The following is a 13,327-nucleotide window of genomic DNA, read 5'->3' as shown; positions in this document are numbered from 1 at the left end:
TCTAGGTCAGTGCTCCATATAAAGCCTGGCGCCGCTATCCAGGGACTCCTGTCGCAAACCGCCGGGTCTGAGTAAACGGTGCCATGTCACACGTTCCATATGTGCACCGATGCCACTGATGATGCGTCAGGCCAAATAAAATGTGCACTCACACACGCATGCACAGAGTTTCTAGGGCGACCACGGCAAACTCGCTGCTTTGTGGAGCGAAGGCCGTCTGAGTGTTTGCTCACAGCCCCTGGATCCATACCTGGATGTGCGTCAGGTCTGACTCATGTCACTGGCGTGATGGTAACTGTCACCATAACAGATCCATTTCATAATTATAGTATTAAAGCCTTTTACAAAATGGCAGTTTAATTATTTAAGACTAGCCTGCAGCTCAATTTCCTCAGAATTTCTTGCCCTAAATGAGCAATGAAATGCAAATATTTGTGTTCTTTGTGGAAAATATTTTCTGAACTCAACACCTTCGTCTTAAGTTGGTGGTCTGCAGTAGGACCCAGTTCTACTCGTACGCACCCATCCAGTCAGACCTGGGCTCAGCTGTTAGGTCACTGCTCAGGCTGTGTGGATTTATATCCCCGTTAGGGTTCAAATGACTCAGCGGCCTTTGGTGTGTTCTGATATGTAGTTTTGTGTGCAGGTTGGCCCACACCGGAACCGCCCGGCTCGCCTCCTCTGTTGTTATAGCAACAGTATCAAATCAAGTCGGACCTCTCCGTCTCAACATGAACAGAGCAAACACATCAGAAGAGCTGAAATGGTAGGAAGTGGAGCAAGACCACCTGGAGGTCGACACCAGCAGACTGGGGGTGTCAGCGGTTGCACGTGTGAGGCGGACTGGTGCACAGACTCAGGAAAATGGAGCTATTCACAACTGGGGGGCTTGATAATAAAGTTTCCCTGAGCAGAATTTTAGATGTGCTTCTGGTTCTGTGGGTAGAAGCATGTGCTCCGACAAGGGAGCGATGCCTGATGGAGGCCAATTCCCAGCCTGCTAAACGACACGAGTGAGACGAACTCAGAATGAACAGTGATTCCGGAGAACATCTGCTCCCTGCAGAGCCTGAAAACAGAGGGTTTTTTAATTAAAAAAGAATCTCCTTTAAGAAAGGAATAAATCATCGGTGCTGTGTTTATGTCTGTGGCTTCACTGGAAAACATCAGACAAATACTCACTAACTGCACAAATACCATCTGTAACTTGGAAATTCGAGGAAAGGCCAGCAAAAGGTCTCTTGCGTAAACGGAGTGGGCCCGCTCCCAGGAATAAAGGCACTAGTTTATTTGTGGATGAACCAAAAAAGTTTGTCCGGTTTGGTCATGACAGGAAGAGCAGAGGTTGACCTTAATTTCCCTTTTTATGGTTCCCGTTTTTTCGTTTCCGGTCACAAGGTATTTTTACAGATTCTGATGGATTTCTTACAAATGAATGTCGTGTTTATCTGTCGGGGACGTTCAGGATGTCCACAAGAGCGGAACGCAAGTCAAGACCTGAGTTTGGACGTTGTCTCTCAGTAGAGGACACATGACCTCCCACCATGAGGGACCACATACTCTTAATGGAAAATCCTGAGAAGGAGGGAAATCTAATACTTGGAATACCTCAGCGCTGTTATGGAAACTTCAAATGTCTAGACTTGAACTCCAAACTTTAAGGACAATTCATGTTTGATTATTAAAATGGGGTCTAATATTTCCCTACAACTACAAACTGAATTCCATTATAACTAAGCAAAACCAGCATCTAATAAATAATAAAAGCCTCAAACTAGACTTAAACTAGTAGCCTGTCATTTCTGTGTTTCTGTGTTCTTTTAAAGTCCTGAAGAATTACAATTATTACTTGTTTTCTTATCTTTTGCATGTAAATGCTAAGAAGATAATTGCAGGTAGATTGCTGTGAAAGAACAAACAAAGTCTTCAGAAATGAGTGTCCCGGGGGCCCGGGACTCCTGCCGAGATCTGCCGAGAGGATATCAGCATTCTCTCTTTGTGTTTGAACAAAATACCTTTTTTTTGTTGTTGTTTTTGCTTTAGAGGATCTATAAAATCAAATGATGTTATCAGGATTGTGTAGATATCAAAGCTAGAGATGTCTTTTTAAAAACAGTGGAGACTTTAGAAGAGTTGTTATTTTTTTCAGAATTGTGTCATAGAACGGTAATTTCCAAAATAATTCCTAAATATGTATTACTGGAAGATTAAAGTCCCTGCGGAATCTGGACCATCACTAAGATTTAATCAGTTCTTCTTGGCCCATTATCAACATTTCCTGAAAATGTTATGAAATTTTTTAAATCATAACTTTTGGAGTTATTTTGCTAATAACAACTTCCTTGGCGGAGGTAGCAACGGCTGTAGTAGTAATGTAATGTTGTTGTTTTTTAAATGTGTAATGAAAGCGATATACTTATTTCATTATATAATATAAACACTGCAAACTGTGATCAGTTAACGTTTCGATCAGTTTGGATACGGTCCCAATATAAACTACAACTCCCATACACCTTTGGGGCAACATGCGGGATGCTGATTGGTTACAACTCATCTAAGCTTTATCATCCAAACCTGCAATTGGCCTTAAATATCTATCCATCAAACAAAATAAAATATTAACCAATCATTTTCCGAGTTAATAGAATATGGGCGGTGCTTCGACGCTGGTACGCGGAACTTGATTCCTGATAGCTGCTAACTACCTACTGCCCGTAACTTGGTCCGTTCTCCGCTCTGTCATGTTCTGACGCGTCCCGGCTGTCGTGCTGTTGCTTTTTTAAAGAAAATGGTGGGCGAGGATGAAGCCTTGTCGACGCTGAATGCCGTCCCGACCCTCAGCTCCGTGCCGGCGGCCGCATGATCCTCCGCGTCTCCGTCCGTAGCTGCTCTCTGACGGTCGGGGTTGCAGTCTGGCCTCCGACCGCGGCTGCGATTTAACGTCGTCTCTCAGCGTCGCCTTCCTCTAAAACCATGTTTATTTTCCTGAAGATGGCGGTGAAGGGGACACTGTAAACTAAATGACTGTCAGAAACATCGCCTCCATTTGTAATATGGTGAGTGCATTGCGGCTCCGCGGCGGCATCGATCCCCGCGCCGCCGCCGCTTCCCGACCTGCAGCCCGGGCTCCCGGTGCAGCAGCAGCCTGTAGTTCTAACGTGCATGGTGGCTCGGCGATGCTACAGTGTGTTTTTGGCTGTCAGACAGGAGAAGGTAGCCGTGTGGCCTCTTTGACAGCTTGCTCTGGTTGCATAAGGTTATTTGGAGGCAGCCGGCGGGGTCGCGTCCCCACTGCGGAAAGCCCGCATTGCATCTGCTGCCCCCGGTAGAAGTTTCTGCACTGGTTCTTTAGTGCCCAGTAATAAACTTCCGTCTGGATCTGCTTCATAATCGAGACTTATAATGATCCAGATCAGCCTTGATCAGACTCAGATCTCTGGCCACATTAATAACAGTAATAATGATTCCATCTTCGTGATAGCGAGCATGAAATAAAGCACAAGTAAATTTCAGTTTTCTTTCACAACACATGTCTTTTGGATACTGAAACTCTATGCTGACAGGGATTGTGCAAATGTGTGTCTACTGTCGTAACATTCCCCCCAAAAATGAATGAAATTGCTAATTAATATCAGATTTATTTATAAAAATCTGTATATGCATGCATCAGCATCATAAATGCTTGTCTCTGGAACTAGATTATTTATTTAGTTTATTAAAAGTCGATAGATGCTAATGCACTTTTTTCCTGTCTGATGTAGATAATCGGGTTATGCTGCAACCTGCCAGCAGAGGGCCATCGGGACACTTTGGCCTGCTTTAATGTCTTCCTCATATTATTTAGTCTGTGGGTTTAATTGTTTGATATCCAATTCTATTAAATCGGAATCAGTAGATTAGTGCTGTACCGAATCTAACCTTTTTTATTCCGTGTCCTGAACTAACACAGATAATGATGATAATAATAATAATAAGGATAGTAGTAATAATAATAGTAATAACAATGATAAGTGGTGAAGCCGTCCTGATTGTTGGTGAGGACAATTGCTTCTTTTTCCCCACAGCCGGCTGCTGGTAATGAGGACTGGGATGTCATTAGACGTGAGGAGAGCCTGCATAGATGTCCCGACTCGCTCCCAAAAACCTCCTCTCTGTCTGCTCAACAAAGCTGTGTTTGATTCAGAGACGCTTTGACTCCTGACAAGTGAAACGGGATAAATGTCCATCCTGAGAACTCGGCGAAATGCTATCGACTTTTGACACGAGGTTTAGACCACATCCTTTATCTAGTTTAATGGCAGAGAAGAATACACGCCCTCCAAATTACAATATTCTGTAAACTGATACTCTGGCATTTAGCAGAGGGCCATTTTTGTCAATTACCAGTAATTGACCTGTAATTATAGTTAATCTCTTCGCTAGGACTCCAAACCCACAGTCATCCAGAGATTCCATAGACACGCCAGGAGATCTTCATCTTTTCAAACGTTAAATAGGAAAAGAAACTTTATTCTCTAAAAATGTCACTGCTGCGCCCCGACCTCAGGCTCCTGGCCTAGATCAAAGAGCACAGGCAGGTTAGAACGCCACATTTCAGGTGGTCAAAGCCACTAAATGTTTGGATCGGTTTGGCGGCCCGATGGTGTGTGAACGTAGAGCCTGGCCCGACTGTAAACACCACCACTGCCTCAGTGCAGCTGCTTTATTGTGTTTAATATTGATCCTCACTGTGATGTCAGTGTTATGTCAGTATTGATTCAGTAATAGATGACGCTCGTCCGCGCTGAATCTCAACAAAAGGCTCCCACGCTTATTTTACCGCCTCGTACAGTGGGGGCCCAGGCTGCTCCGGTGACGGGCGGCTCAAGGGCAGCGGCGGGTTTTTGGCGTTGATCTTTTCCCTGCAGTCCGTCCACGGATGAACTTCCTCCTCATATATTATCTAGTCCCTATTTATGCTCTGGGGGGGTGCTGAACACTCCAAAAGCCCCGCTGGCTTATTTTATTATTCTTGATGCTGCCAGAAGTGAAGTAAAGTTTGAATGTGCCCTCAAGTAAAGGAAATAAATAGTATCCAAAACGCGTAAATAGATATTTACAGTTTGCACCTGTATAGCACTGAGGTAGAGCTGTTTCCTTTTTCCCTGTCTTAAACTTTATTATTATTATTATAATGTGTGAGTAACGTTTGTGGCCTGTCTGGTTTTCCAGGGCACCAATGCCTCGGCTCTGGAGAAAGACATCGGCCCGGAGCAATTCCCAATCAATGAGCACTACTTTGGGTTGGTCAATGTGAGTTCCGCTGCATCCTCTCACGCTTTAACAGCGTTCATCGACAGAACGACTAAACACTGGTGTCATTTATCAAAACAAACGTCCCTGGGTGTCAGCGAGCCGCCCCCTCACGCCGGCACGCCGCTCAGCCGGGATGTTTTGATATTTCCATAAACACAAAGCGGTGTTTCTCCAGTGCGTTTAACAGGACGTTCCCCCGTCCGTGTGCTTCTGTCCCCAGTTTGGAAACACCTGCTACTGTAACTCGGTGCTCCAGGCCCTCTACTTCTGCCGGCCTTTCCGGGAGAACGTGCTGGCGTACAAAGCCCAGCAGAAGAAGAAGGAGAACCTGCTCACCTGCCTGGCTGACCTCTTCCACTCCATCGCCACCCAGAAGAAGAAAGTGGGGGTGATCCCGCCCAAGAAGTTCATCTCCCGCCTGCGCAAAGAAAACGGTGAGAGCCGAGAGGCTTCCAGCGTTCCCAGAGTCATTCGGGCCGACGGCAGCAGCCTTTTCCAAATGTTTGAGGTCATTTCAGAGACGCGAGGCCGACAGCGAGGCCGACTGTCCCCTTGTCTGTACTGAGTCAGGCCGTCCTGCTGGCTAACAAAGAGAGCTGTGTTGAGCCCAGCTTTGCTCTGCTGCCTCCTTCAGCCCCCTCTGACTCTCCTCTGCTCTCTTTATTTGCTTTTCACGTGCTGACCCGCCACAGCACAGGCCTGTGGAGCGCTGACCTACAAAATAAAAGTCTTACATGACTGAGCACCAACACAGATAATTAGTATCTGGAATCGGGGGGTTTATTTGGCTGTTTTCTTTAAGTTCAGGCAGCACATAAGTGGTGAATCCATGCAAATACAGGCAAAGGATGAAAGGAACTAGCTTTGTTGTTTGAGCTTAAGCGTGTTAAACGGGATCGGATCCAACACCCCTCTGACGTCTTCACCAGTGAGTCGCTTCTGCTTCCGCTTCCAGATCTCTTTGACAACTACATGCAACAGGACGCCCACGAGTTCCTCAACTACCTGCTGAACACGGTGGCCGACATCCTGCAGGAGGAGAAGAAGCAGGAGAAGCAGAACGGCCGTCTGAAGAACAACGGCACCGCCGGCGCCACCGAGGCCGAGACGGACAACAAGACGGAGTCCACGTGGGTGCACGATATCTTCCAGGGCACCCTGACCAATGAGACGCGCTGCCTCAACTGTGAGACGGTGCGTTGCCCCGCCCCCAGGACAGAGGGGGTGTGTTTTAATGTCCCCGTGCCACCTAGATTAACGGCGCCGTTGAATGGTCTGAAAAACAGATTAGACTCTCGCAGAGACGCAGAGGGATGTTTTTAACAAGGCAGATTTAGTGTGACGACCCAGCGGGCGGCGCCCACCCTCCTCACGTCAGGCCCGCCGGGACATTTGTCTCGGCCGACTTTCTTTGGGTTCGGTCGCCCCGAACGCCCCCTGCGAAGAGCGAGACGCCACGGGAAAGCCGCTCGCCATAATGTGCGCGTCGTCCCCGCCCACTCAAGGTTTCCTCATGTCTCCTCTGACAGGTGAGCAGCAAAGATGAAGATTTTCTGGATCTTTCTGTGGACGTGGAGCAGAACACATCGATAACACACTGTCTCAGGTACTCATTGCTTATCTCACGTTCGCACGGGGCTAAAACGCTCCCGGCGCTGGCGCTATATAACCGGGCGTGGCGCTCTGCGTGGCGTGCTCTCCTCTCCAGGGACTTCAGTAACACGGAGACGCTGTGCAGCGAATATAAATACTACTGCGAGACCTGCTGCAGCAAGCAGGAAGCACAGAAGCGGTCAGTAAAAGCCTGAGCTTAATTCCAGGGTCACCTATCACACCCTGAGCATGTCTGTGTGTGTGTGTGTGTGTGTGTGTGTGTGTTTTCTCTCCACAGGATGCGTGTAAAGAAGCTTCCCATGATCCTGGCACTACACCTGAAGAGGTTCAAGTACATGGAGCAGCTGCATCGCTACACCAAGCTCTCCTACCGCGTGGTTTTCCCGCTGGAGCTCCGGCTGTTCAACACATCGGGAGACGCCGTCAATCTGGACCGCATGTACGACCTGGTGGCCGTGGTGGTTCACTGCGGCAGGTGGGTCACGCCAGCGGTGCACCGGCGCCCAGCATCGACCGCTGGAGCCGAACACGGAGCACAATGAAACCTAACGAAATGACAGGTCGGTGTTTGTCCGTGTGTCCTCAGCGGTCCCAACAGAGGACATTACATCACCATAGTGAAGAGTCACGGCTTCTGGCTGCTGTTCGACGACGACATCGTCGAGGTGCGTCGCTCGGCTCCGTCGTCTTTGACTCACCTTTGACCGTCCCCCCTCTAAACAACATTCTGTGTGTTGGGCAGAAAATCGACGCCCAGGCCATCGAGGAGTTCTACGGACTCACGTCTGACATCTCCAAGAACTCCGAGTCCGGATACATCCTCTTCTACCAGTCCCGGGAGTGACCAGGGAGGCCCAGGAAGAAGACTTGTTTGTTTATGTAAACTCCTCATTCCACCGTCATCGCCTGTTTACCTGGTTCTGTTGTCTCCCTCTGTCCTCTGTCCTTTCTGTCACCTGCATCTGGACTGCACTTTAAAACCAGACTCGGCCATGGAAACAGAGTTTATGTCACGGACGGAGAGTCCGGCGGAGCGGAGACGTTCCCGTGTCTTTTCCCCGTGTGTAGATGGATGACATCACCCTGCATTAACCCGTCGAGCCGGGCTATGTCCACGCGGCTGTCGGCGTCTCCTGTGTCCTGGATGCTGTAACACAAAGGAAGTTGGGGACGGACAATGTGTGAGCTGAGGTTCTGATCTGCCAAGTGGCTCTGAAGCAATATTAGAGAAGTAGCTAAAGTAGCGCGCCGTGCTAACAACGTGGAGCCATCAGGCTGCTGTGAGACAGCAGCTCTAACACCATCCTTGATAGAGCTCAGAGACATCAGCAGCCAGATGAGCTTCTCTTCTGGTTACATTATTTATTGACACGTTTGTTGTTTGTATTGTGGACCGTTGGCCCACGAGTTGGTGTGTCTAGTGTGGCTCTACTGAGGGCTGTGTGAGGAAGGTAAAGCTAGTTTTTGCCAGTTTTGTTGTTGTTTGCATGCTGATTGTAAAGCTGAAGATGGGACACAAACATGACTGCCCCATAACTGGAAGTCAGGACAGTGCAATAAGCAGCCTCTCGTCCGATATGTTCCTGGACGCACCCTCACCCAGCGCGTCTGGGACCTTTTTAAGACGCTCCGGCGTCTCCTTTCCTCCGTTCCTCGCACGATATCGTCTGTTTTACCGTTGAAACCCTCTCGAGCGGTTGTGCCTCGAATTCTCCTGTGGAAATGGGGCGAGTAGCCGTTCTTTTCCCCTCCTGTGGATCCACGACCCAGGTCGTTTTTACGTGAATGACATTCCTATTTGCTTTTAGCATTTCAAAGCGGCCTCTTGGAGGCAGCGATAGAGTAACTAGTCTTTCTGTGCTGGGAGGTAGAAGTTGTAGTGAAAATAGTGAAACTCCGAGTGTTGAAGGCACCTGTCTTTTCCCTTTAGTACCTTTTTGGGTGAAGTTGTGAGGAACACGTGCCAAACTGGAGTCTGACCTTACAAAAGTCTCTAACAGAACATTATTTTCTTTGCTGTACAAAATAGAACTTGTATATTCTGTAGAAAAACACCTGTGGAAATATAGGAACTATTTTTTTAAAGGGACGGTCTTCAAAGATTTTAGCATTAACGACACTGAGATACTTTACGATCACTTGACAAACGTCACTTTTGAGCGGGTCGCTTGTGGTCGCCGGGCAGAAGTGGCCGGGGAGCGGTAGCGACAGGAAGGAGACGAAGGCTCCGATCTTCCACTGACATTTATGCACTCGCCCTCACCGAGCGCTCGCACCTCTCTCATCGTTACCGTGACGCCGCGAGAGCTGCAGTCTGGTGGGCTGTGACCTACGGGGGCACTTTAATGGTGATGAGCCAGCTTCAGCGCTTTAACATGAAGAACCACAGAGTAACGCACTAATTTTCTGTTCAGGTCGTTTCTTTTCATTAAAATGATGATCAACGATCTCGTCCGTTTGGGTGTTTTTTTATTCCCCCGCTGCTGATAGTTCCGACTGAAAGGGTCACATTCCATTAGTTTCAATGTTAGTGTGTGTGTGTGTGGGGGGGGGGGGGGTTAATATGCATTAAAAGCATGTCTTTTGGTTGAGAGCTCATTTGAAGAGGAAGCTAATGTGCTCGTCTAATAGCTGCTCCATGATTGTTCCTGTTAATGTTTATACTGAGGATTAGATGTCCGTTTTTACAGCTTTATGTCACCGGTGCCCCGACGGCTCAGTTAATCTCAGAGGAGACAAAAACACGGCGGTGGCCAACAGGCTGACCCGTCTCTGTTGGGGCTTTTTTTTTTTTTGCGTCCTTCCTCACTGACACTTTAAAACCCCCATTTAAAGATCCGCATCAGCGCGGGAGGCAGAATGACGCTTTGTTCATTCCTTTTGTGGCGTAGCGTGAATTAAATCATTCAGATTCATTTCTTCCCTTTCAATGTCAGCTGTTTTTATAGAGGCAGGCTCACAGGTATGCTATACTTGTGGGGTCCGGCTGCTGCCCCTGCTAATTACCCAACATTTTAATTAAGTAACGTCACTTCCAGTGACAGGTTGTCATCATAGATGAGGAAAAGGCTGAAGGGTCACCCTCTGATAGCTGCCCGCTTGTAGCCACCAATCCTCCTCTAAACAGGAGAACATTAGCACACTGAGCATTTTATTGTGGTATTTTAGTGATTTGCTTCAGAGATGCTGACGGCTGAACGACCAGGCTGGTTTCTAGGTCAGTGTGTGAACACTTCTTCACCATCGTTACACAACAGCCACCTGTCAGGGGCGGCTGCAGACGTCTGGCGTTCAGCAAAGTGGAGCAGCAAAGATCTGCAGGGGGGTGCAGCCCTCACACTCGTGGCTCCCTCTGTTCAGTCAGAGGATCCCAGGCATGGTGCGTCTCAAACACACACACACACACACAGTCAAGGCACATCATTTGTGTGTCAGTGCTTCTTAGAAACCAATGATGGGATGTCAGGGAAGTCCAGCTTTCAGTTGAGTCTCTGGTTTTGTTTTTTCCTGGAAAACGGTCCAACCAGTTCTCGTTATTTTCTTCCTGCTTGTTTTTTTTTCCAATGTCCTCATTCACATGAAAAGAGGGGAGTTGTCTCATCGTCCGCCTGAATTCCACACAAACTTTCTTTTCTAACTTTTCGCCCCCGGAATCATTACTCACTCCGATGAGGTCAAACACCAGAATAAAACCTGCGGCGCCTCTTTTCAGACCAGTCGTCTAAAAATAGTTGATTGATTTAAAGCCTTTGCAAAGGCAGTCGGGGGCCTCATTAATGTCCAATTAGTCCACTTCCATGTCTCAAATGTAATTACTTCTACAAACACTGATGTTTACATCTATATCACACATGTAGCCCGGAACAGAAAAACAGCTGAACATTTCATCACTTTGTAGACTAAAACGTTCTTTTTCTAAAGCGTCACTAAACACCTAATAAACATTCAGGTCTTATGACATCATAATTCGTGCATGCAAGGGTTAAAGAAAAAGGGCAAAAGCCTCCGCAAGGCAACTGTGCAAATTGAAAATTGGACGCACAAATTCTTGCTGTGTGCGTTCTCACCACTAGTTGTCGCCAAACCACCAACCATCTTTTGTACCCTGGAAAAGTAAAATTCCACGTTTCCAAGCCCCTCAGCATTGCCTGTTACTTTAATCCCACATCAAATCAACTCAGTCCGTGAGGAAAGGAGGCCTAAGTAGCTCCAGGTTGATGAGTGTAAACATGAGATCAGCTGCGAGCGTCTGCAGTTAAGTTCGTGTGACGTCTGTTTATTCAAGGACAAGTCAAAGATTCCCCGCCCTACATGAATATTATACTATGCTGATTTCCTGACAGCATTATTTACTATTAGAATGTTATTTTTTACGGCTAAGTCGTATTAAAGCCACGACAAACATGCGTACACGACAATATTATTGGATTTCTACCTGCGACAAACCCAGTGAGGCCAGATACGGTGCTGAAGCGCCATCTAGCGGCCAGAACTCTTCATAAGTGGACGCGGTCGAATACACGTAAAGATTAATTAACTATTAAATATTGCCATTCAATTTGTCGCCATGCAGATCACCGAATATTATGGTTACTAGGATTTCTAGTAAGTGTTTTAATTTTTTATCAGTGTTTTCATCAGCATAATTTAACTTCCAGGTCATAGATTGAGCGTTGCTCTTGAACGCAGCTCCTACTGTTCTCTTCATCGAGCAGACATGTGATGAGTGGAAACCAGATGGAGATGTGTCATCTTCTCTTCAGAGGTTCCCACCAGGTGATGGATCCACCATCCTGCAGCTTTTGACAAGTGATGAAACAACAAGGTTCTAAAGGTTCTGGTGGTGGACCTTTAGAAAAGTCTCACCTGTTCCAATCTCCCCATTCCTCTTCATTCAAACCAGGCTTCCTCTGCAGTTCCCCATCTCTCTGGTGGCTCAAAGCTCTTAGTTTTGCTCGCTGCAGAGCTTCACAGAGGTTGTTCTATTGAAACCGTTTGTTATCTGTCCTTCTGTTACAGCATTTACGTATTTCCGACCTTCAGAGGAACGTCTCGGCTGTTCTGAGATTAAATGTCTCATTCAGGCCCAAACACATTTAATTCGCTCAGTTAGTGTTCCAGGCATGCGTCCTGTTCAGGACGGCCTGATGCCGTGAGACGGTCAACTCTAAGGAAAGTCAAACAGGCCCCGGAGGAGCCGTCAGCTTCCACTCTCACACCTGCAGCCACGGCGACGCCAGCCAGCCACAGCGGCTCTGTGATGTAGAGGATGCCTGTTATTCATATTAATCACATCATCCAGATGTGTTCTCGCGCTATTGCAGTCCAGCGGTGCTGACAGGGAGAAGTTTAGCAGAGACAGCTCCCTGGTCGGAGGCTAAAGCTTTTATCTCCCCTGAAAATCAACTTTTTAAACCACATCGCTTGCTGCGGTCCGTACGTGGCGCAATAAACCGCTTTTGTTAAGGCAGCATTAGCATCTTAGCAATGGCAAACCATGAAGCCCTTTCAACTATCACACAGCTGAAACTCAAATCAGCCCCAGAGGTCGAACATTGAGATCTGCATCACATTAAAATGCTGCCAGCACGGATGTTTCACCATTTTCTGCTCAGTTAAGTTCCAGTTCAAAATGGCTGACTGTGTATTGAGGACAGGTGAATTAATGCGGTGCCAGTGGGTCTTAAAAGGAACAATCCGTCATTGTGAGGCGACCGTGAGCGTATGATGATTCACAATCCCAGCCTATGAACTTTCCCATGGATCAGTACGTGCACTGACCCTCTTGGACCCACCCACTGGGGCTGGTCTCAGTTCTGATGTCCGTTCATTTAAGAGGGCCCGATTCCCGCTGGGCTCCTTTCCTCTTAGTCTCTTTCAGCTTGTGCATCATAATAAACGTGGATAAGGTGGAAAAGTTCAGGCTGCTTCGTGGTGCTTTCATGACCACCAAAGGGAAGTGATGTGATCATCAGGTGACCTGTGTCTGAGTCCATCAGAGAAATATGGGGGGCATGAGCAGCATTTCTGGATCCGTTCAGCTCTTCTGATCACCGAGGCACCGAAGCCGACCAGAGAGGAAACCGTCCAGGCAAACGTGTGCACGGGGAGCAAGAGAGAGGACGAGCTCGCCGTTTTTCTTTATTTGATATGATGGTTGCCATAGAGAGGGGAAGGGAGGAAGGCTTCATCCAGAGTCTCCTTGGCCGAGCAGCGGGGTCACATGATGTCTGACCTCACTGGAACTGAGGACTGAGCCCTGCAGGCGGCCTCCTGCCGTGACATCACACACAGCCGTGCAGAGTAAATCCCCTCCTGAGCATTGGATGGGCTGGGAAAGAGGAACCCAGAGATCATCCGGTGACAATATTTAACATCGCAGTTATAGATCTGCCTCTCTCTCCATCTCTGCTCTGTC

General features: G+C 47.7%; 1 protein-coding gene across 2 annotated transcripts; it reads left to right on the top strand.

Annotated features, from left to right (window-relative positions):
* The first annotated feature begins 2,662 nt into the window (after positions 1-2,662).
* usp46 (ubiquitin specific peptidase 46) lies at positions 2,663-9,356 on the top strand. Of its 2 annotated transcripts, none has more exons than XM_057038610.1 (9): positions 2,663-3,056; positions 5,212-5,292; positions 5,516-5,729; positions 6,251-6,489; positions 6,825-6,901; positions 7,004-7,087; positions 7,187-7,384; positions 7,470-7,574; positions 7,652-9,356. In XM_057038610.1, the coding sequence occupies exons 1-8, from the start codon at positions 3,021-3,023 to the stop codon at positions 7,525-7,527; spliced, it is 987 nt and encodes a 328-aa protein (XP_056894590.1). In that variant the 5' UTR covers positions 2,663-3,020; the 3' UTR covers positions 7,528-7,574; positions 7,652-9,356. The 2 variants fall into 2 exon arrangements, with proteins under 2 accessions (XP_056894590.1, XP_056894589.1); XM_057038609.1 differs by having other exon boundaries at positions 2,665-3,056; positions 7,496-7,574.
* The last annotated feature ends 3,971 nt before the right edge of the window (positions 9,357-13,327 follow it).

The sequence above is a fragment of the Takifugu flavidus genome, chromosome 7, assembly GCF_003711565.1.
Source record: "Takifugu flavidus isolate HTHZ2018 chromosome 7, ASM371156v2, whole genome shotgun sequence".
In the NCBI taxonomy this organism is placed as follows: domain Eukaryota; kingdom Metazoa; phylum Chordata; class Actinopteri; order Tetraodontiformes; family Tetraodontidae; genus Takifugu; species Takifugu flavidus.
Note: the sequence above shows the minus strand (reverse complement) of the source record. Positions and strands in the feature narration are given on the sequence as shown.

Coding starts and splice junctions, on each gene's coding strand:
- usp46 (XM_057038609.1), top strand. CDS start 3,021: ATGACTGTCAGAAACATCGCCTCCATTTGTAATATG. Junction 5,730..6,250: donor CCGCCTGCGCAAAGAAAACG/GTGAGAGCCGAG, acceptor TTCCGCTTCCAG/ATCTCTTTGACAACTACATG. Junction 6,490..6,824: donor GCTGCCTCAACTGTGAGACG/GTGCGTTGCCCC, acceptor CTCCTCTGACAG/GTGAGCAGCAAAGATGAAGA.